The sequence below is a fragment of the Anthonomus grandis genome, chromosome 2, assembly GCF_022605725.1.
Source record: "Anthonomus grandis grandis chromosome 2, icAntGran1.3, whole genome shotgun sequence".
In the NCBI taxonomy this organism is placed as follows: Eukaryota; Metazoa; Arthropoda; class Insecta; order Coleoptera; family Curculionidae; genus Anthonomus; species Anthonomus grandis.
The window spans coordinates 7,607,050-7,631,574 of record NC_065547.1 but is presented as its reverse complement, the minus strand read 5'-3'; the positions used below and the strand labels follow the sequence as shown (position 1 = coordinate 7,631,574).

The window sequence follows — 24,525 nt, the reverse complement described above, 5'->3', positions numbered from 1 at the left end:
TGGGAAGCCATCCTTACCATTATACGCCTGTCCAAGGATTGGAAGAAGGGGACCCGATAAGAAGGGTAGAATTCCGCAGATTTATTATAAATTCTGATGCAGACAATAGAACTTTTTTAACCGACATTTTGTGGACGGACGAGTCAAAGTTTAGTCATGAGGGCATTACAAATTTTCATAACCTTCATTTTTGGGCCGAAGAAAATCCCCGTTTAACAAGAGAAACCAGTTTTCAAAGAAAGTTTTCTGTAAATGTGTGGATGGGACTTATTGGCCGGGATGTAATAGGACCACATTTTTTCCCAGACCATTTAAACGGGGATATTTATGAAAATTTTTTACGACATGACCTACAAGATCTTTTTGACGATATTCCTCTCGCCGTTAGAGGACGAATGATATTTCAACATGACGGCTGTCCAGCTCATTTTCGGCGGTCAGTTCGGCAGTTCCTGGATGAACGTTTCCCGAATCGTTGGATTGGTAGGTCAGGTCCAATAGCTTGGCCAGCACGAAGCCCTGACTTAACCCCGCTTGATTATAGCATATGGGGTCAAATTAAAGCACTGGTTTATGCAACCCCAATAATTACCCGGGAAGATCTTATCCAAAGAATAACCAACGCTGCCGAGCCTGTATTCGCAATAGAGGCTCTCATTTTGAACAAGATTTGTGAAGGTAAATACTGATAAATGCGTTACTTTACAATTTATCATAAAAATACAAAACCATGTCACCTAACTTTTAAGCATTTGTATCCTGTGAGCTAGCTTAGGTAATAAGAAAGTTTTACGTAAATTTTGAAGAATGTAGCATAATTTTTTTTCAAAAAATATCCACTAGAAAGTGTAGTATTTTATTTAAGAAAAAAAAATTACACTTTGCATCGAGAATTTACCTATGGTTACAACTATTTGCGGGACTTTTGCCATTACAAACGTAACACTATTGTGTTGAGCATGTATTTTGCCTAAAAAGTTAAAAAAATATACAGCGGATTTTCTGGAAACTGCCTTTTAAACCACTAAGGTCTACATTTTGAAGAAAAACAGAAAAAATTAAATATGTCGAAAACTATCAAATTTTGCATAATACATATTAGGGTTCAATTTACTTCTTACCCCCTCCCCTATCACATCTCCAAAGGAATGTATCGAATAACCAGTAACCCTGTATATACACATGGCAGTCAATGTGTTAACACCGTTATTCGAAATACACCACAGCTGAGTATCACTCACAATTCTAGAATTCCAGCCGCCAATAATTTCTTCACAATATGTGAAAAAATAACGATGACCAAATCGAAAAATATTTTGACAAATGTAGGGGTGGTGAAAGTGGGATCTCTAAGAAAGTTCTTTGTGATGTGTTTTACGTTGCTGGAGATCGACTTTTAGATATTATGATGTGTTCATTAACCAATCGTATCTTCCCGGAGTCCTGAAAATCGTCAACTGTTATTTCGGTACCCAAGGTACAAAATACAAAGTGCCATAATGAATTTCGGCCAATCAATACAATGCCAATTTTAGACAAGATGCTTGAAGTGTGTGTCATGGAGCAACTCATTCAATTCTGCAATAAAAATCAAATATTGGCTCCGAATCATTCGGGTTTTCCTGAAAATCATTCATGTGAATCTGTTCTTATACATATCCTGTGATGATTTTCTTAAGGCTATAGATTCTGGTAATTTTGTAGTTGCGGTATTCTTGGACTTTAAAAGAGCCTTTGAGATTACAGATAGGGATATAATCTTAAGAAAATTAGAATATATGGGAATTGTTGCGAAATCAATTTCTTAACACAGACAAATTAAATTTGTCTCCAAAGAATAACTACAGGCTACAAAAACTCTCCGATACCTGGAATTGGTTTCTGGGTCTGTCTTGCCCCGATCAAGCCGTGGCGACACGAAATTTACCCCGGACCACTCCCAGTATGGCGATAAATGCAAACTAGGCAGGATCTCTGCTCCATCCAGCCAGCGACGTAAAATCAAAAACCCAAACCCAGTCGAAGTCGATTTTAATTTTGTTTCACATAAGTTGATCTTAAAGAGTTAGTTAATAGTTTGTGTCTTTTGACGGAAATGGTGCAAACCTTTCCCGTCCATATCTTTAAATGGGAAAGACCTGTTTCCTGTATTCAATAATTTAAATAAAAAGCAAATTTATGTTGCAAAATTGAGCGTTGCAGTTAAAATCGTTGTAAACTAGCTATTAAATTGCCTTTTAGTTAAAATCAGATTATTTTGTGGGCGCTTCGTAAGAATATAAAGTTGTGAAGAGAAAAGTCAAAATTAATAACTTTTTCCTTGAACATTTTTAATAACTAGTGAGGAGGTTGTTACTGAACAGAGGACAAGACTATTGAACATTTTGTGGAAGCGGATAGTGTGGAAGCAGCAGTGTATTGGATTTTGTTTTTCTGTGTTTTCACATAGAAACAAGGTACCTTTGTAATTTTAACTTGTGTGTTTTATTTTAAACAATAATTATTATTACGCTATTTGTATTAAGGCCAAAGGGTTTAATTTAGTTAATTAATTTTGTCTTGGTGTTTATTTAAATTTAAAATGTATTTTCATTCGAGTGCTGGCTGGAATGAGTGTTTACTTAGTAATAAGTTCTAGGTTTTTAGTTGTTTAAAGAAAATTTACGTTTTTATATTTAATATAAGATATTTAGGAGAAAATTTGATGGAAATTTTATTTACTAGCCTTATGTCAGTCCTTTTGTAGTGTCGTGTTAATATTAAAGTATTAGCACAATCTCTTTAAACCTCTACTAAGTTTAATGTTTAAACTCTAGTCACGAAGTTTAAATAGGAATTAAGCATCTTTTAAAATTTCAACTTTCATTCGTCTACAGTCACTTGCCGAATTATGAGCTGAAATCTATTTGAAACTGATTTAACAATAATCTTAATATGTGATATTTAGCGATACTACTGTTAAGTCCATATTGGTTCTAATAGTCCAGATTTTGTATTTTAGTCACTTTTAGGTTTTTAAGTCCATTTAAGGAGTTAATACTAATTAACTGGGTTTTATAATGAATTAATAAATATGAATACGAGTGTCAATTAACATGCATGTTAATTTTTTTTATATATTGAATTGTAAATCCTATTTAAGTTCCCCTTAAATTTTATTTTTTAAAATATTATGAGATAATATAAATTAATTCTTCTTCTTCTTCTCTAGCCTGTATCTATCCACTCCTGAATGTAGGCCTCTTCCAGTGCTTTCCATGTTTGTCTATCTATAGCAGTTTGGAGCCAGTTTCTCCCTGCTATTCGTTGGATGTCGTCCCGCCACCGCGTTGGTGGTCTTCCCGCATTTCTTTTTGTGGCTCTTGGGCGCCATTGCATGATTTTGTTAGTCCATCTAGATGGGTCTTGCCTTGCAACGTGACCCGCCCATCTCCATTTTAGTTCGGCTACTCTTCTCATAACATCCGTTACCTTTGTCCTTCTTCGAATCTCATCGTTTTTAATGTGGTCTCTTAAGCTAGTTCCCAGCATGGCGCGCTCCATGGCTCTTTGGGTTGTTCTGAGTCTTTCTGCGCTCCTCTTTGTCAGTGTCATCGTCTCGAGTCCATACGTTGTAACGGGTAATATGCAAGCCTCGTAGACTTTCCGCTTAAGATTAATTGGGATGCTTTGGGATTTTAAAATGTATCCTAGTCTTCCGAATGCTGCCCAGCTAAGTCTTGTTCTCCGGGACATTTCGGCTGTTTGGTTTTGTTTTCCCAGTCTGACAGCGTGGCCCAGGTATATGTATTCCTCGACGTTTTCGAGAGCGTGGCCTTCTATAGTTATTGCTGTCTGTTCGTTGGTCATTATTTTGGTTTTGTTTAGAGTCCGATTTGTTTTGATGTTTCATGCAGTTCTTCCAACATATCTTTTAGCTCGATGATGTCATCACTAATGACAACAATATCATCAGCAAATCGAAGGTGACTTAGTCGAGCTCCATCTACGTTGATACCTTTATTTCCCCATGGCAGCTTTTTAAACGAGCTTTCCAGTGCCATCGTGAAGAGCTTGAGAGCTTGAAGAGCTGATCTCCTTGGCGGACCCCCTTTTCTATCTTGATCTTATTTGTTGATGCTTCTTCGTTGATGGTCACTTGTAGTGTTGCGTTGTTGTAGGTGTATTTTATAAGTTTGGAGTATCTTGTGTCAATTCTTGCCTCGTCCATTGCGTTCAGGACAGCCCAGGTCTCGACAGAATCGAACGCCTTCTCGTAATCCACGAACGCCATGTGCAGAGTTATGTTATACTCGGAGCATTTCTCTATTAGAGTACGGACGGTTTGTAGATGGTCATTTGTACTAAATTCCTTCCTGAACCTGCTTGCTCGACTGGTTGATAGAAGTCAAGTTTATTTGCCAGCCGGTTGGTCAAAACTTTTGTGAGAAGCTTTTACAAGTGTGAAAGAAGACTGATCGGTCGATAGTTTGCATTTATTGGTGTTGTCCCCTTTTTTGAAGATTAAAACAACTTCGGCAATTTGCCAAGATTCCGGTATTTTCTCTTCGCTAATACATTTGTTTAAAAGGAGACAAAGGGCATGCTCAAGCGCTGCTCCTCCCATTTTTAGCATCTCAGCGGTAATGCGGTCTTCTCCAGGTGCTTTCCTATTTTTCATTTGTTTCAGGGCCTTTCTTAGTTCGCTTCTGTTTACTTCTGGTATATCGGATCCAACGTTCCGAATTTCTTGCCAGGCCCATTTTTATTTTTTATTTTAAAAAGTGTTTTCCTTCCTCCAGACATATTTGACCTACTTGAGTACTTGGGTACCCCTTTTTGATTACTTTCATGTTTGAAAGTACTCAGTTTGTTGAAAAACTCTTGTTGAGTTTTTTTTAATAGCTCTTTCTATTAGCTGATTATTATGAGATCTTAGGTCTTTTCGACATTCTTTGTTTATTGTTTTACATATCTCCCTGTATTCATTTGAGTCTCTGGCAGTTCTTTTCCTTTGGTCTATTAGCTTCAGTATGTTTGGGCTTAGTTTGGATAAATTAATTAATTAGTCGAAGCAACTGCCGAGCCCAATTAATTTATTTATTAGTGACATTTAATTGGAATTATTTTACGATTCCAGGCAGTTAAGGTACGATTTTAATTAAAGTGCCTGGAATGTTTAAATAATCTTAATGTAATTGCCTATAATTAATTAGTCAGATAGATTTAAGATATCAGGTATTTTAGTTAAAATGTTGCCTTAATTACCTTAAATAATTAATTAATATACTGTTGATGTTTAAATTGCATTTATTTCACAATTCCAAGTAGTTGAGCGACGATTTTTAATTAAAATGATGCTTTAATTACCTAGATTAATTAATTATTGACGTTTAAGTAGAAATTATCTTACAATTCCAGATAGTTAAGCTATAGATTTCTTAAAATTGCAGATTCTTTAAATATAATTGAATTTAAATTGCCTCAACTAATTAATTTATTAATGACATTTAAATTATAATAATCTTAAGATTCCAGACACTTAAGGTATAATTTTAATTAAAGTGCCTGGAATTTTTAAATAATCTTAATTTAAATGCCAATAATTTATTAATCAGATTTAAGATATCAGGTATTTCAGTTAAAATTTTGCCTTAAATAATTAATTACCGACGTTTAAAAAGTTTTTTTGTATTTTAGGTATCTTAATTCAAACTGTATATGATATGATTGGACTAATTAATTAATTTATTACGTTTAAATAAAAATTATTTTATAATTCCAGGCAGTTGAATCACAGATCCTTTTTATATTGTTAATCAATTAATATATTGTTGATGTTTAAATTGGAATTTTTTATAATTCCAGATAGTTGAGCTATAGATTCCTTGTAATATCAAGCTTTTTAATTTAAATTATGCTTCAGTTTCCTGAAATTATCTTACGATTTCAGATAGTTAAGCGATAGCTTTATTAAAATTGCAGACAATTAAATAAAATTTAATTTAAAATACCTCGACTCATTAATTAATTTATAAATGACGTTTAAATGATAATTATTTTACAATTCCAGGTAGTCGAATCACAGATTTTTTTAAAATTGTTAATTAATTAATATATTATTGATGTTTGAATTGCAATTATTTTAGAATACCAGGCAGTTGAGCTACAGATGTTTTTAAAATTGTAGTTAACATTTTAACGGAAATTGTACCTTAATTGCCTGGAAGAATTAATTAATTTATTAATGGCGATAAAATTATGCTTCAATCATACAATAGTTAATTAATTTATTAATGATATTTAAATTAGAATTATTTTACAATTCCAGATTGTTAAAATTTATTATTCAGGCAGTTAAAGCACTGTAGTTAACATTGTACTTTAACTGCCTAGATTAATTAATTAATACACGACGTTTAAGTAAGAATTATTTGATAATTTCAGATAGTTGAGCATTTTAATTGAAATTATGCTTCAATTCTCTTGTCATTACCAGTATTATTTTTCAAATCAGACATTACAAGACATTATTTATTTTATTTATTTAATTCACTAGCTTTTTTCAGAGCCTAGCAGCTAATAAAACCCAAGTTTACAATTAAAATTACAATAAACAATTACACTCTTACCGTTTCATCAAACTCTTTCGCTCATTAATATCTTCGGGCAAACGTATAGACACATTCAAGGGCATAGGTTCCGCCCCTATTCCGGTTTGAATCTTACTGGAAGTGATCACAGGTACCGCGGGCGCTATCACAGAACTGCTGCTCGGTACTTTAGGCTCCGTTTCTTCTAATTTTATCGCGGTCGGTTTTGATATCGGCGATTGCTCCTTAAAACACATTCATTTTCACATTCACATTCACTCCAATGATCATAGTTAACTTACCGGCACTATACTTGGAGCACTGCTAGCTACAGTACTACTAACTATAGTGCTGACAGGTGTAGCTGGTCCGGAGCTAGTAGCCACGCTAGTAGTAGCCGAGTTAGTTGTTGGCGCTGACTCAGCTGCACCGTTGCTATTCTCTTGGCTGCTGTTTTCCGTGATGTCCGCGTCGTCATTGATGGAGCCAGAGTCGGAAGTGACGCTGGCCGGGCTGTCAGCTCTCTCTCTTTTCTTCTTGAACACGCTGACGTTCTCTCTGTCTTTATCATCTCCGTCAGTGTCGTCCAGTTTGTCCTGAAAGCACGAGTGATATCATAAGAAAAGTTAGCGTATAATAGGTATACATTGAAGCCTTTAAAAAATGCAAAGAACTTTTCTCCCATTACAACATTACGATGGGAAGTGTACTATCACAAAACGACTATCCAATAGCCTATTTATCAAGAACTCTTAACTCAGCTGAAAGGAATTATTCTATAGAAAAGAAACTATTTGCCATTGTTGACTCAACATAACACTTTCGACCTTACCTTTACGGTCAAACCGCATCGAATGTTGATAACACAGTAGCTAATCTTTGTAAGTTCGATTTAGCAGACTTCGTTCTTAACGAAAGATATAGTTCAACCCAATTTCCACCTGAAAATCAACCGTCTACCTCAAACAATGACCAAAATTTCCAAAATCATATAAGCGACAACGATACCGATGTAACAGTTCACTCAAATAATGATACCCACGGAAAGCCATTGCATACTAGGTCAACTATGCATCAAACAGAGTCATCATTAGCTACGGCGATTATTTTTAACACTCATTTCAGATCCTTTAAGAAAACCACCACTTAATTCAAATAAATAAGACAAATCGACAGGAACACATACTTAGATTCTAAAAGAAATAATCTTTATTCGAGATGAAGAACTAAAACTCGAGTTATAACGCATCGTCAATATAACCTCAATACCCTCGTTAAATTAGTTTTCTCTAATAAATATCTCTGCGATGTTATAAATTCCTTACAATAAGCCAAAATAATTTCCGAATACATATTATATGAAAAATCATAACCGGATCACTGACATTTAGAATGTTTTATACAGAGTGTTTCAGAACTATGGATTTCAGAACTATGGACAACTTGTATATATATATATATATATATATTTTGTTTGTTAATTGTTATATATATCTGTTTTAGATAGATCTTTATCAAATGCCAAAGAATGCATATCGTTCGACAACGCTATACGCTACCTGTCAAAAATCAAGATTTAGAAGATAGAAGTAAGGTTAGGAGGCATGGTGCTCTATTGCATAATACTATAAGAGCTCTTATAGTAAAAAGTCCAAGCAACTGTGGAAAAAGTAATGCTCTTCTAAGCTTAATATTTGAACCAAATGGATTACGTTTCGAGAATATCTACATTTTTTCCAAAACCCTGTATCAACAAAAATATGAATTATTGGAAAATGTTATTTACCAAGTAAAAGAAATTGGTTACTTTAACTTTCAGCAGTGATGATATTATCAATCCATCCAAAATTATTTTTAACATCAAGTTTTTGGTCACCTGACTAATAGACTTTGTCTAGCTAAGGAAAGATACAGCACGTGTTGTTCGGCTCGGTTGCGCAGTAAATTTGTTTATGCCGCTGCCAAAGCAACGGTATCGATCGCCCCGATTTGCATATAAACAGTGCCGTTGCGTTAATTCTTATATTTGAGTTCTGTGCCTTTTAGTGTTTATGTCTTTTTAAATTAAAAAAAGGCGCGCTACTGTCGCTAATCGCGCGTTATTAGGGGACAAAACTTGGCCCAGCTTTGAAACAGATGGTGTACCTTTCCTTAGCTAGACAAGCTCTTTAAAACTTTTTTGCTATTGGCTGGAATTGATTAAAATATCGTATTTGAGAATTATGCAATGTATAAAACTTGTTTTTTTTTTTAATATAGGTGATCTTTCAAGGGAATTTTTGCCAATCTTTTTTATAAAATATAAATAATACGTTATAATAATACGTAACTCACTTAGAGTGACTATATAAATGACTCTTTGAAGCATAATACCCCAAAAACTGATCCTATCTTTCCGTCCCATATAAACTTTTAGTCCGGGGAATCTGTACCATATTTCATGAAAAAAAAAATGCAACCCACAAACGAATGACTGGATATGGTAAAGGGGTTCATAAGAAACACAAAAAAAATAAATTCATACCTGGGGTAGTTGCGGGGTGGTTTTGCGGGGGTGAAAACTGAAAAAAACAGCTGGAGCATTTTTCTATCGCCATTTCCGGCGAAATTTGACGCCCAAATGAAAAGTGCTTAATGGCAAAGTTGTAGACAATATAGAAATCTATAATTTTTGTAGAGGGCACTTTTGAACAAAACCTCAAAATGTTCAAGATAAATGCAAAAATTGCGAAAATTTTTTTTTTCGTTTTTTATTTTTCATTTATCCAAAAATATGCAATTTTCATAAAACTTGGTATAAATATACCCTTTAGTATCCTAAATAATCTCTATTTTTTTCAGTACTATACAACACTTTTTCAAGAAATTCAAGTTTTTCAAAAAAATTACTTTTTTTTTAAACGAAATTTGTCCTTCAGAGAATTGTCCTAGGAAGTTCATTTCTACTTTTTAATAAAATAAAGAAAGGTTATACTTCCCATTTGAAAATAAGCCAAAAAATGCTAAAAACTGAAAATTTTTTTTTGCAACAATGAACTTTTTAATAATTGTTAATAATTTACTAACAATTTTTAAAATGTCAAAAAAGTAATAGCACCACTAGATTCTACGAAAAAAAATACATAAGAAAATATATATTTCATCATGTAAAGTTCAATAGATTGTTTTATGCAGGAGACAATTCAAGCTTACCCCCCAGTATATATCACGTGCCTCGACGCGTATTCTGTATATTACACTAAATCAGCCATATAAGTCGGTGTCGCTATATAATTATCGACGTGCAGAATTGATTTTTCGAACTTATCAATCCCAAATAGGTTTTTTTCAATTCAATTTGGCTACTTTTTTATCGAAATCGGCGATTTTCACATATTTCAGGACCTCTAAATTAAAACGCGATATAGTGTGTACATTTTTTATGTGTAATATCCCGTTTCTGTTTGGAGTTACTTATTATAGGTATTGATGTTGCAGCTCGGAAAGAGATTAGAGCAGATCGTCATTGTAGGCCAAGATGTTGATCTTTTAGTTTTATTGCATCAATTCAATTTAAACAATGCACCGATCTACTTTTTGAAAGTAGGTGCAGGAAAAGTAAATGATGCACCAATCTATTATTGCTTTTATCCATTGTTTTACTGGCTGCGATTCAACATCTGGGTTCGCAGGGAAAGGCAAAAAAAAACAGTGGAAGCGCTCATGAACTCTCCGAACTTGGCTGAATTAGCAAAGCCATTTTATGAGCCTGATTCTCATCCAACTGTAATAGCTCACAATGGTTGTAATATGATTGCACATATTTACAATTACACTAAAGGAAAAGCAACTTTGAACGATTTGAGATTTCAGCGTTACGAAATCTTAACTGCTAAATCTACATTCAAATTAGAAAAGTTACCACCAACAATTGGAGCAGCTACACAGCATTGTTTCAGAGCATATCATCAACTTCAGATATGGCTTGGTAACAACTTAAGTGCAACCATGTGGGGATGGAAAGAGTCACTCGTGAATGATAGTACAATTCTTATGCCTCGATACACAAGCGACACGATGATACCCGAAGAGTTACTCAAAAAAAAAATTCATTGTGCACTAATTGCCAAGATACAGGGAACTGCTCCAATATCGATGAAATAGAGGAAGATTGCAGTGATTCGGAGGAGATTTTAAATGAGTTTGAACTTCCAAGAATCTCATTAGACGCCGAAAATGAAGAAGAATGTGAAGACTCTGATATCAGCGATTATGAAGATGCGGAAAACGCTGAAGAACCAGATTGTACTGGAGAGTCCGACCATGAACAAGTTTCACAGCATGTAAATAAAAAAAAGACTAATAAATCAATAAAACAATACGTCGTATTATATAAACTGTACATAATGTAAAAATTGTTTTTGTATCATAAAATATTGTATCATAAAATGTATAATGTATTCATAAAACCAAATACTGCAATAAATTTTCAGCAATTTTGTAAAATTTTAATCAATTTTGTACAATTATTTCATACTTCATTAAATATTTTTTATGGAAATATGTAAAAACCGCTGATTTTGATCAAAAAGTAGCCAAATTTTGTTTAATAAAATCGATTTGGAATCGGTAAGTTCGAAAAATCGATTCTACCCTTCGAAAATTATAAAGCGACATCGATTTCTCTGGCTGATATAGTGTAATATACAGAATACGCGTCGAGGCACGGGATACATACTGGGGGGTAAGCTTGAATTGTCTCCTGCATAAAACAATCTATTGAACTTTACATGATGAAATATTATTTTCTTATGTATTTTTTTTCGTAGAATCTAGTGGTGTTATTACTTTTTTGACATTTTAAAAATTTTTAGTAAATTAATAAAAAGTTCATTGTTGCAAAAAAAATGTTTTCAGTTTTTTGCATTTTTTTGGCTTATTTTCAAATGGGAAGTATAACCTTTCTTTATTTTATTAAAAAGTAGAAATAAAAACAAAAAAAATAAGCCCCATATGAACTTCCTAGGACGATTCTCTGAAGGACAAATTTCATTTAAAAAAAAAGTAATTTTTTCGAAAAACTTGAATTTCTTGAAAAATTGTTATTGTATAGTACTGAAAAAAATAGAGATTATTTAGGATACTAAAGGGTATATTTATACCAAGTTTTATAAATATTGCATAATTTTTGGATAAATGAAAAATAAAAAACGAAAACAAAAATTTCGCAATTTTTGCATTTATCTTGAACATTTTGAGGTTATGTTCAAAAGTGCCCTCTACAAAAATTATAGATTTTTATATTGTCTACAACTTTGCCATTAAGCACTTTTCATTTGGGCGTCAACTTTCGCCGGAAATGGCGATAGAAAAATGCTCCAGCTGTTTTTTTCAGTTTTCACCCCCGCAAAACCACCCCGCAACTACCCCAGGTATGAATTTATTTTTTTTGTGTTTCTTATGAACCCCTTTACCACAGTCGTTCGTTTGCGGGTTGCAATTTTTTTGTTAAAAAGTACAGATTCCCCGGACTATTTGGTCCTTCGACTCATCAGACAAGATAATTTGTATTTTTTGTAGCAATTCTTTTAAAGCTCATAACTAACAAGACCTAAACGTTCCAAACTAGTCCCTGCATACTATATACTAACTATGTACTTCTTTTTAATACTCTCTATTTTAGTTTTAGTTGCTATTCGATTTATCGTTCAATTAATTTTAAGATTAGAATATCGTGTGTAACTTTTATCAATTGACAATGTCATAAGTAGGCAATTTTAATAAGGCGTTACTTACTTGAGTTCTTTTTCTGTTTTTGTTGGACGCTTCGGTTTTCTCGTTCTTGCCTTTGGCCTTCTTGGCAGGGGTTCCCGGACCGTTGGCCGACTTGTCGTTGCCTCCCTGTTTGATCGGTGTCTTGGGCTCAGGTGTATCTAAAACCGCATTTCAATAAACAATTAATTAGTTAATATTTTAATAGTATTTACCTCGTTTTCCGCGCACTCTATTATTGTTATTCGCCGGTTGGTCTTTGCCGTTGCCTTTATTTCTTGTACGCATACGTTGCGGACTTTCATCGGGTCCTTCTGAAACGGTCAAAAATTAATTCTCTCTAATATTTACTATAATTAGTACAGTTCTTACCGGCAGGTGGAGTGTTAGCGGTGGCGGAAGGAGCGGTGAGTGGTGGCAACTCGTTGGTTTTACGCCAGTGAGTCCTGCAGTCCCAGCATAAGATTTGTTTGTCTTTGCCTCCTGGTTGCCAATCTTTTGAATCTAAAATGATATGGGTAGAGCAATCAGTTCGTGGGAATTATAAGGATATAAGGGAATTTTTCAATTTCGCGGGTTTGGAGAGACCAATTGTCAAAATTTTCTTTTTGTAATGTTGGTATACATGTCCTAAAGTATGATAAAGTTTTCAGCTGGATTCAATGATTTCTTTGTCAGTGGCAGCTGCTAAGGTTAGACATGTTCTTATGAGCTCGGCGATTTTCGTTTGTTAAAAAAAATGGATCAAAGAATTTGTATCAAATCAGTGAGAAAAATAGCGGGCCAAATGGAAGTTGTTCAGGAGTCACTTGATAAAATCAACGACGATGCAGAATTACTGACTGAACGTAATATAGGGTTTCCATCTATAACCTGACACATTTTAACTGTTTATAAGTCGAGAACGGAAAATGACAACAATGTGCGGTTTTCACAGAACTTCATCAATATTTTTAAAGTTTTTTTTGACAGTGTTGCCAAGTTTCAAAATTTACCTGAAATAGGAGGAAAAAAATTGATGATTTTCAAAGGCCGATTTCTCAAAAATTTTAAATGTAACACCCTGTACTTTTTAATTTCACATGAAAGCCTGTTAAATCCCCTTTCAGAAAATGTATAAATTGTCTTAAATTCATTATTTTTTTTTTACAGAGCCAATTTTAGTAAATGACCCCTTTTTGAAAATTTTCCTAGCTAATGACGTTAAATATTTCTGGTCTTTAACTATTTTTTGAAATTTTAAGGACTATCTGGGCATTAATTTAATGAATATCGTTTTTAGGTCTTCTAACATTTTAGATGAGTTTTAGTTTTTTAAAAATATACTAAACCTTATTTTATATATGGGCGATTCCGTTAACGCGGGTGCAACATTTAAACGCATTTAAAGTTTTTTACTTGTAAAATGAAATAAAATTTTAATAAAATCCTTTTTTAAAGGATAACATTTTAACCTGTTTTATTTTGATTTGTTAATAAGAATTCAATTGAAATACATAAATAATTACTAGGAATTTTTAAAAAGCTATCGCGGGTGCAACCAAATTGGCCCACTATTTTCAAGATTCTGAACAAAAACATAAAATTCTGTTAAATATTGAACTTTTATTATATAATGCCTTGATATTTTAAAAGCCAAGACAATAATTAACCAAACTAATCATTGAAATGATACAAAACTTAAATTAGCAAGAAATTTTTTACTTTTAAAGCGATCGCGGGTGCAACATGTCTAGCATAAGTGAACATAAACCTTGTTATAATTATATATATGGCAGAATTATAACATAAGAATAATATGTATTACCACCTAGCACACTTACGTGTTACTAAAGGTTACTATTTCTTTTCAAATACGTCAATATTCGTCGAAAATTCTATTAAAATGTCATTGCCATCAAACTTCTTTTCTGGCACTTCTAATTTTGCGATAATGTCTTTAAATTGAACGTCTGCTATGTCATTTACGACTTCACTGAAGCGTTTGCCATCAATCGTCTTCAGAAATTGTACTCTAACGTCTCCATCTTCATCTATCTGCACACACCCACATAGCGATATTATATAACATTTTTGCCAGACTTACAAGGCAGCTGTACCAGTATATACGAACCAGCGGAAATGTCTTTTAATGAGAGACCAGTGACAGCACTACTCGTACTTTCAGGAAATGTTTCTGCTGGTAATTTCGAGGCAACAGACGTGGTCGGAGCTTCATCTTCCCAAGATGCCTCATCGGACTCACTATAAACATCGGAAACGCTGAGTTTTGTCCTATATGGTGTGAAGTATGTTGTCTGATCAGATGCTGAAGGCACAGATACATTAGAACACAATTTTTTGTCGGGAACCAAATATATGAGAGGTTCTAAATCTTTATCGTCCCAATCACTTTCTGTAGTAGTGGCAGAAACATCAGAGCACAGAGTTTCTTTGTCTGCTGAAAGTAGAAGTGTGGACTCTAAATCTTCATCCTCCAAATCACTTTCTGAGACAGATTTTAAAACCAGTGTGTCCTGGACAAGAGACTGAGAAGTTCGCGACACAGTTATGCTGTTGCCCTCTTTAGATTTGAAAAAATGTTTTGATTGAATGCCTGGTATATTCTTCAGCCCTTCCCAACTCTTATCTAACATAGCCTTTTTAGCTTTAACTTGTTCCTTAGATACAAATATAAAATAAATGTTGATGGAGAGACTGCGCGCAAGGTCATAGAATTCTTGGGCACTGCTTACGATAGCTCTTCGGGACTTCACAGCAATCCACACTGATCTTTTGACACTTCTCCCGATTCCATCGACAGCACCTTTGCCATGTGAGGCAGCAAAAAAGTTCCATTCGAGGTGAGTGAATCATGTTCTACTTTGAGTGTATTTAAGCTTGCCATTACATACCGATTCTTGAATTGAGCTGCGCAATTATCGCTGAAGATATATATAGATTTAATATTGTCGTTAATTGACTTGATGTACTCAAAAATTTTCTGTAAAAAGAGATACACTGTGTATTTACTATGGTTTAATTCATCACTTACTATGACCAGGGAATGAAGCTTGTCAAAAGTCCAAATACAGCACGTAAAAAGCGTAACTTGCCCATGAGTCCAATGTGCTGATTGTATTTCGTCTTGACTGACAAGCCCATAGTTCTCGGCAAAGTCTATTTGTACAACGGCTTTCTCGCTGGTTAGGTTTTGTTTTGCATTTTGAAAATACTCGGACTGAACATTTTTAACGAAAAAATGCAGCTTGAATTTAGCGGTGTTATCACGTAGTTCATCTAGCGCTGCATCAAAAGATTTGCTAACTACGATTTTCTGTTTTGGTCTATGGTGCAGAAAAATCCATGCTTTCGAATTAACACTAGGAATTGAATCTACGGTAATATCTCAAATGTTTGATTCCTTGCAAACATCGCAACTGTTGGACATGCAATCTTCATTATCCACACTACATGATACCTGGTTCAGCAGTTCTCGGTGTGCTTTTGGGAAGTCTGTTGCATATTTTGAAATTGCGAGAAGAAGGTTAATATAATTTGAGTGTGTTGTACATACACATACATTATGAGGCGTATCGTTGATAGGCAGAATGTGAGCTGGTCTTTCTTTGTAAAAAAGAGTTTTACCAATCGAAGTGTCCGGGTAAGTGGTTTTAAAAAGTTCAAAGACCTCTCGGATGCTCATAATCATTGTTCTTTTCTGGATTCTCAACTTTGTTCCCGAATTTGACTTTATGGATTTTACATCTTTTATTCCAGGCATTTGTCTGCTAATATCGTCCCTGCCAAAAAAATCACAAATCTGTTTCTTGACTTCATCTGCCAGTTTCCAAGGCTTTTTCGCGAAGTCATTGTTTTCAGATACAGCAAGTTGGTATTCAGCAGCTATTTTTTTTACAACTTCCACTGCTTTATTTGGGCTTGCTGGTAGTTTACGCCTCACTTTTGCTACTGCTTTTCCCAATGTGCGAGGACTACTGTAGCTAGCACCTGTTTTTTATTTTTTTCTTCTTTACGACGCTTTCTAGTTGCCTGCATTCTTTCTCTAGATCTGATTCTAGCCAACAACTTCAAATCTTCATCTGTCTTCATTTTTCTTTTCATTGCTTCTCTTCGATTCGAATCACGAGCCCTTTCTCTTCGGAGATGGTCTGCATGAAGTTCAGCATTTTCTTTTAATTTTCTCCTATATTTCTGCGAAGCAGTTTCTTTCTGTGGTTCTTCTGACCTCTTATCCATTTTATCTATAAAAAAAAAGAGCAAAATATTAACTTATACCAAGGTTTAAGTTATTATTTTGCTCTTAATCAGGTTGCCTGGTTACTTTATTATAAAATATATTAAATGATATGCGATAATATTTATAGTTAAATAGGTTGCACCCGCGATCGTAAAATCGCCATCGCGGGTGCAACCAAATTGAGTCAACGTTTACTTAAAATCAACTTAGAATATATTTCTACTTACGATTGATTAAAATTTCCCTCTGGTTTCTTCTTACTATTTATAAAGTGTCACAACGTTAGCAAATTACTTCTTTGAGAAATCTAAACTTGTATATCTTTTAAATGGCGTGTGCAACAAACTATCAATAGCTTTTTGTAGTCAATAATAGTTAAAAGGTAATAACAAGTACTTATTTGCTTTTGCACGAACGAATAAACGAATGTAAGCACCACAATATTGACTAATAAAATATAACCTCAAACTGTCAGTAACAGCTGTTTCACGCGATTTGCCACGTACACATTTTCCGTTTTGCACCAAACCCGAATGTAAGTGTTTCTTAACGAGCAAAAAATTGAAATATGAAATAAAGAGTTCGAAAAAGTTGTTTTATTAGAAAATATAGACTTTCTTCTTTGCATTGACATTAAAAAAAATATCATTTACTGCGATTTAGAATTCTTTGTCAAAAATCGTCTACAGCGGAATCGCCCATATATTATATATTTAATTATCTTATATGCAATTGACCACAATGTTTTTTAACAGCCTGAACTAAAATCCGGTAATTTATGAATGATCCTGATAGTAAATACAGCGAAGCCACGCCTCCCTTTAATTGACAGACGTCACATGATGCGATATGCAATAATAAACAAACAATCAGGTGAGTGTCCTGTCAAAGCTAGATCCCTCCCACAATTTGACGTAGCAATTCAAGATGCCCGCGGTAAATTACGTACCGGGAGCAATCAAAATTTTCGCGTCCTCTGGAGTTTAGTTTCATGACATAATTGAATCATTTTAACATTAAACTGATCCCATAAATATTTCCTGTAACTAAAATACTTACTTGTAGTAAAACAATGGGAACATCTATAGTTATTAGCGTCCCGACTATCGCTGTCCTCCTCGCTCTCGTTGTCGTCCTCGGTAACCGAACTGGTTTCGTCCGGTTTTTTCTCCCCCGGTTGCGGAGACGGTCGGCTATCGGTGGATTCCGGGGCAGGGGTGGCGGCCCCACTGGTACGACCTAAAGTTTTCGTTAAAAGAAAAAAATAAAATATTTACTTATGTAGGAAACTTTCACTTATTTACCCAAAAAAGGACCTAGTTTACTTTATGAACAAAATGTGTAAAACTCATTGGTCGTATATAACACAGGTAGGATCCTATGTGAAAAAAAGGATGTACACCAATAAAATCGTATTCTACAGATGCACTACGAAAACGTCACAAAATATACAGGTACTACACAAAAACACTACCGCCATACTCAGAATGGAAATAAGAAAAATGTGTGTGTGTGTGTGGTGAAGTTGTGGTCCTGTATATTTTATAGGGGTGGCTTAAAAAATAATTTTGTTTGACTTTTAGTAAGAACCTTTGATGCTCATATTTATTACTGCGGGGCCGATATCTTTGCGTAAGGTGAAAATTCACCAACAAAAGTATACACACCCCTCTCGCTAAGCTACCAAAAAAAGGCATGCACCAAATATTCAAAACTGTTATTATTTACAAGTGTTTAGTAAATGCTACCAAAAAAGAATTAAACTTAACTGGTTAGTACCTAATTGGGTTAATTTTAATCATATTTCGTTATAAGGAATCGTAGGAATATCCATGTATAAGTGGTACATAATAGTAAGAACCAAGGCGTTATTTGACACTTAGGAAGTATGAGGGTGGTCCCAAAAGAACATAACTAACCCAATAAAGAAAATATAAAAGTTTTGAAATTTTTCAATATAATCTCCTTCCAGCTATACAGTGTGTCCAAAAAGTCTGGAAAAATACCTTTTGCATGTAAATTACCTGGTTGAAAAACGCTGGAACACGTCAATTCTCTTTTATTTTTTTGCATGTTCTTAGATTTCTGAAAAATATACAGGCCGCGTTAAGACCGGTCAGCTGCCAACTTTATTATTTCAATTAAAACACCCCATTAATTAATGCATTTTTGGATTCTATGATAAATTCTGAACACATTTCAAGTATAACACCCTATATGTAATCTTGATTTATTTTCGAAATATCAACAGTACTTCTTTGTGTCACAGTTTATTTAGTTGGTTTTACACAGTTGGTGGGACACTTTGACTTTGATTAATAGATTTGACTTCGTCGCTAAGTTCAATATTGTTCGAAATGGCTCAATTTAATCAAAGAGAAAGAATTAAGCTTAAGGGGTTATGGAGAACGTTTTAGACCATACGAAGAGGTCGCTAATTTATTAATTCATTTATTTCCAAATCGAAATCCAATTACTTTATCAACTGCTCAGAAAATAGTAAAAGGGTTCGACGAAACTGGTAGCATTAAAGAAAGGCCTAGATCTGGTCGACCTAAATCCTCAACAAATGATGAAAGAAGTTTGGAAGTTACAATGTTTCGTTGAAAATCTCCACAGTTCGTTGCAAAAAACCGCTAAAGAAACCGGCATGCCTAAATTATCGGTTGAAGGAATTTTAAAACAAAATAAATTCCGTTCTCATAAAATTCATTTGGTGCAAGAACTTTTGGAAGATGATTTTGACAAGAGGGTCGAACTTTGTGAAACAATCATGGCAAAACCAACATCAGAACTTATTAAATAATATTGTGTTTTTGGATGACGCTACGTTTATGCTTTATGGCATTTTAAACCACCAAAATTGCAGGTACTTGAACCAATGAAAATCCACACTAGATGCGGGAAGTGCGTACCCAGTATTTCCAAAAAGTTAATGTGTGGGCTGCGATATTTGGAATCCACATAATTGGCCGGTACTTTATTGAGGGAAACCTGGCCTCTATAAATTATTGAATTAGAAATTGAATTATTATTGAATTATTGAATTAAGAAATGCTTCGAAACCGCATTGTTACTAAAATTAGACGTTTGACCGGTCCAAACTACAGACAAGTATGATTTCAACAATATGGAGCTCTAAGTAAAATCTGTATTGTTAATGACAAATACAAAATGAGTTACTTATTTTGTTGGGTATTACGTCACTTATAGTAAACATCAATTTAGAAGATAAAAGAAATATAAAAAATATAATTTTTTATGATTTCACTTTTTACAAACGTCATTAATTTTTTTTTAAATTATTAGTTTGAAACGCAAGAAGAAATATGTATTTAAGTTGCTAACAATTATTTATAATTAAAAATTCAATCTATAGCCAAACAAAAAACATAAAAGAAATAGAGTTATTTTAATATTACTTTATAAGTCAAAATATGCCCTAATATACCTAACTAATACATAAATCGAAATTCAAGAATTCAAAATATCTGAAATTATTCTTCTAGACTCTTTTCAATATTTGAGCGTATATGAGTTTGATTTTTACTAGTGTAAAAATCAAGTAAGTTTACATGGGTATATGTGACATAATACCCAACAAAATAAGTAACTCAAGATGGAGCTTCTCCGCACTATAGTCGAGAGTAATTATTTAAATTCTACTTTTTCAAATACATAGATGGATAGGCAGAAGGGTACCATAGAATTTCTCCTTTAGATTAGGTCATTTGAGTAGCCGAAAATAGAGTATATTTGTCACTAAACCTGAAAATATAGAGGACAAAACAACGCATAATAAATGAAGCTGGCCAAATTACACAAGAAATGATTCAAAACGTTATTGACAAATTTTATTTCAACTTTGCGTATTGTCCTTGGAAGTGCAAGGAAAGCATTTTGAACATTTAATTAAATAATTTTGCTTTGTATCAAAGTTTCTATTACAATTCTTTATTAAAAAAGGGCGTTACTTGCTTGACATATTTAAACTAGAAAATTGTTTTTTTTTTTAAATTTAGTCTTCAGTTAAATCTAAAGTTATTGTTTAACGATAGCTTATAAAATACTAAGATAGGAAAGGGCAACCCGTATTTCTCCAAGTTAGATTTTACAGCCTGATAAAATTTTCTAAAATTTTGATTTTTAATTGTTGATATTTCAAAAACAGTTTAAGATTGTTATAGGGTATTATACATTAAATGTATTTAGAATTTAATATAGAATCCAAAAATTAATTAATAAGTAGGGTATTCTATTTAAAATAATAAAAAAAGTTAACACTTGTATATATAGACACTAGTATATAGTCAATGACAGATTTAGGGTTTCTTGTATGTTCCGATCCCCATTTTACAACCCACTTAATAAATAAATGATGGTTCTGGAATGGATGGAAAATGGGAACTTAAGAAAATTATATGATTTTCAACTGCCTGGTCGAAAACATTAATTAATACATCAGAAATTGTCAAATATATTAATAATATTTTAGGTATATTTTCTCCTAAAGCTAATTTAACTAATTCCTTTTTATAATCGGTTATTAAAAATGGGGCCGTGTGAATCTTAATCGCACATTTTTCTTAAATTTTACATAAATGTTTACCAAACAAGCAATATCAGTGTCTACTGTATACAATAGTTCCTTATTCGATTACGATGTCACAAACCGTCAATTTTTTCGTAAACTTTAAATATGCGAGTATCTGTATCGGAAATTTACATAATCTAAGTCGCCTTTTGTGGTAAGTTTCCAATTTTCGTATTTCAGTACCTAGTTTTCGGAAAACATCAATAGGATTTTTTGGTTAATCCTCCCACTTCGTCTACGTTGTATTGTAGACCAATTAAATCGTAGACGACTTAATTGAAATTTCGGTAATATATGCCTTTTAACGTGTGACATGATTTTTACTATAATCGATTTTGCCTGAAATGAATGCCCGGAAAAAAAGCATTTTTTACTTCTTCCAGGCAGTTGAAGAAAATACCTAAAAGGTATTTAATATTTCTTTCATGAAACAGTCACGTTGACACAGTTATTTCCAGGTAGTTGAAGAAAAATTGTAATTCCCTTTTTAAGCTACCTAACAGAATTGAAAAATGACTTGGACTGTCTGGAAAAAATGTTTACTAGTCATAGACAGTTGTTGGTTATGCTTTTTTCAACTGCTTGGAAGAGATATCATAATATCGAAGTTCCATCCAGTTAAGTCGATTTCTTATTTTTCCTTTTTTAGCTGCTTAGAAGGAATGAATTTTTTTTTATTTATAGGTAGTTAAAGTTTGGAAAATACATTTTTAAGGTTAAAGCTGGCTAAAAGAGATAAAAAAAAATTATTATTTTTAAGTAGCTCAAGCCATTTCTTAATTTTTCTTAAATACCTGAAAAAAAGATATCTTTACTTTTTCTAGACGGTTATAGAAAACGCTCAGAAGGTATTTAATATTTCTATCATAAATCAGTTAAAGTCTCTTTTAAACTACCTGAAAAAGATGGAAAACGTTTTATTTGTAATCTATTAAAGGAACTCCTTATTTTTGTTGACATGCCTTGAAAAAGGGAATTATGTATATTTTCCAGACATAGTTGAAGCAAAAAATTTAAAGTCATTAAATTTTTATCATAACTCAGCTGAAGGTTCTTTTGAACTGCCCGGAAGAGCATTATTCTTATTCTCTTATTCGACCTAATGATAAAAAAGTTAATGAGGCAATTTCAAATCAACTGAACAAGTCAGAAGAGAGACAATATATTTTGAATTATATGTAAGCAAAATGTTGTTCATAATATCTGTTATTAGATTTACTAAGAAGATTTATACAGTAAGGACGCGCAAGTTGGAACAAATTCATTTAAAATTCAGGGGTGTATTCGAAAAAAAAACGCTCGGACAGGTTAATTTTTATTTTTTGTGCGATTTTTTTGATGATGAATTCATGTATACAGAGTGGACTAAAAATGAGCTACGACTATCAACTTAATTTTTTTAAATAGAAACCCAACGCCCATTTTTCATTTAATTTTTTAATTCTGTATAAAATTTTAAGTATATTTTGTATACCATATCCTATACCTAACCTCAATATTAATTAGGAAATTTGCGATTAAATTTTTTATAAATAACCATGAATTTTTGGAATAGTTTATAAAAAACCAAAACAAAAAAATTAAAATAAATGTTCAAATTGTTGACCATTACCTTCCTGACAGTAACCAAGTTGATATTCAAATTCTTGTAATAATTAATGTTCGAGGCCGGATTTGTTGTATTTCGGCTCTAGTTCTATTTTTTAATTCTTCTAAACTTTCAGGTTTATCAAAATAAACTTTAGATTTTAGATAACCCTATAGATAAAAATCTAATGGGGTTAAATCTGGCGACCTTGCTGGCCATTCAATAAAACCCCCATTCCAATCCATCTATTTGGAAAAATGTTGGTAAGGTAATCTCGTATTGTTCGCGAATAGTGTGGGGGGCGCCATCCTAACATTAATTACATTCCATGTAATTAATGTTCTTTCATATACTTGATTTACAAATATCCAATAGGTTGTTTACGTATAGGTTCGTTCTATCTATTGTGATAGAACAGGTTATCTTTTTAATTACTCCTTAAATAGATAGAAATGCAGACATATATATTAATCCTAAATTTTTAATTTCGCCTGGAAGGTTTTAATGCGCTGAATTGTGTCGCGCTGTAAATATATATCACTATGTTTCTATTTCGATTAAACCTTACTTATGTATTACTATTAAAGTATCTTTTAGCGTAAAGTGATATTCAAATCGGTACTTTAATTCAAACAGATGTTAGTCCCGCTACTGTGGGGCGTGGTTTTCAAATTTCCAATACTAGGCAGGTTTTAAGTTTCATTGTAATTCCCAACAGAAAGTACATAACAAGAAATTATATTTAAAGTATTTTTTTCTTCCAGGAAATTGGAAAATTCAAAAACTATATAAATTTTTAACTGCATGGACGAAACCACTAATTACATAAGATTATTTACAAAAAAAAGTACAATTTTCATTCCAAAAAGTTAAAATACCTACGACCAGTACTTTTTAAATAACCCTTGTAATAATCATCCGAAAGCGACGCCTCCGTTGAATTGACAAACATCACGTGATCGACTAAATATTGATAAACAAACCATCACGTTACGGTTCTGTCAAAACTAGGCTCCTTCCACAATTTGACGTGGCTGTCCAAGATGGCCGCAGAAATTTATATACCGGGGGTGACCAAATAATTCTTGTTAATCTCAATCTATTTGCGGATATAATAAAGTTGAACTTAATAGAATGGTCAAAACATGGATATTTCAAACTCATTTTCCTAGGCTAATCTATTAATATAATGTTATTGACTCAAAAACCACAATGTAGCTTCGTTCACCCTCCTCCATAAACCCGAACAAAAAAAAAACCAATTAATAAACGTGAGCATCAAAGATGTAAAAAAGACATTTCTTAAAGCCAGCCCTATATCCTGATTTAACCACAACTTACCTCCCGCCGTCGTACCTCCCCTGCTATTCCTCGTGTTACGTATACGCCGTAAGGAGCCCTGCCTCCTCCTCCTGTGCGGCCGATTGTTATTCGCTCCCGGTGTCTTTTTCCACAAGTAGTAAAACTCTACTAGTTCGGGCTTAAAAAGTGTTTAAATGAATACTTTACACTGACCCGGCCAACCTGTTGTTGGATTTGACCAAGATAAGACTTACTGTATCCCTATGGGGCAACAGGTCCTTCCTAATACGGAAAAAGTTCTTGCCGAACTGCCTTAGACCTTTTACGAAACGTTTCGTTTCCTCTTCGCTCCATTTCTTATCGATACCTTTTGGCACCGGACATTTTACTAGGGCCTGAAGGGCTCGGCCTGGGTCATATCCTGAGTCATGTAGCTTTAAGAAAACAAAGGTAATTATATATGAATTTATACAGTGGA

General features: G+C 33.3%; 1 protein-coding gene across 14 annotated transcripts in view; it reads right to left on the bottom strand.

Annotated features, from left to right (window-relative positions):
- The window catches only part of LOC126733567 (arginine-glutamic acid dipeptide repeats protein-like), a 140,113-nt gene that overhangs the window by 70,969 nt on the left and 44,619 nt on the right, over positions 1 to 24,525 (bottom strand). For 12 of the 14 annotated variants that reach the window (XR_007659764.1, XR_007659763.1, XM_050436919.1 and 9 more), the window contains exons 5-12: positions 24,302 to 24,481; positions 24,087 to 24,225; positions 17,623 to 17,802; positions 12,696 to 12,827; positions 12,539 to 12,637; positions 12,348 to 12,484; positions 6,875 to 7,168; positions 6,612 to 6,817 (exon numbers count right to left, since the gene is read on the bottom strand). Coding sequence is in view for 12 of the 14 variants with exons in the window: in XM_050436919.1 (XP_050292876.1) it covers positions 6,612 to 6,817; positions 6,875 to 7,168; positions 12,348 to 12,484; positions 12,539 to 12,637; positions 12,696 to 12,827; positions 17,623 to 17,802; positions 24,087 to 24,225; positions 24,302 to 24,481 (1,367 nt within the window). In the remaining 2 variants the exon portion in view is untranslated. The remainder of the gene's footprint in view (positions 1 to 6,611; positions 6,818 to 6,874; positions 7,169 to 12,347; positions 12,485 to 12,538; positions 12,638 to 12,695; positions 12,828 to 17,622; positions 17,803 to 24,086; positions 24,226 to 24,301; positions 24,482 to 24,525) is intronic. The other 2 variants (XM_050436909.1, XM_050436915.1) reach the window with 2 other exon arrangements.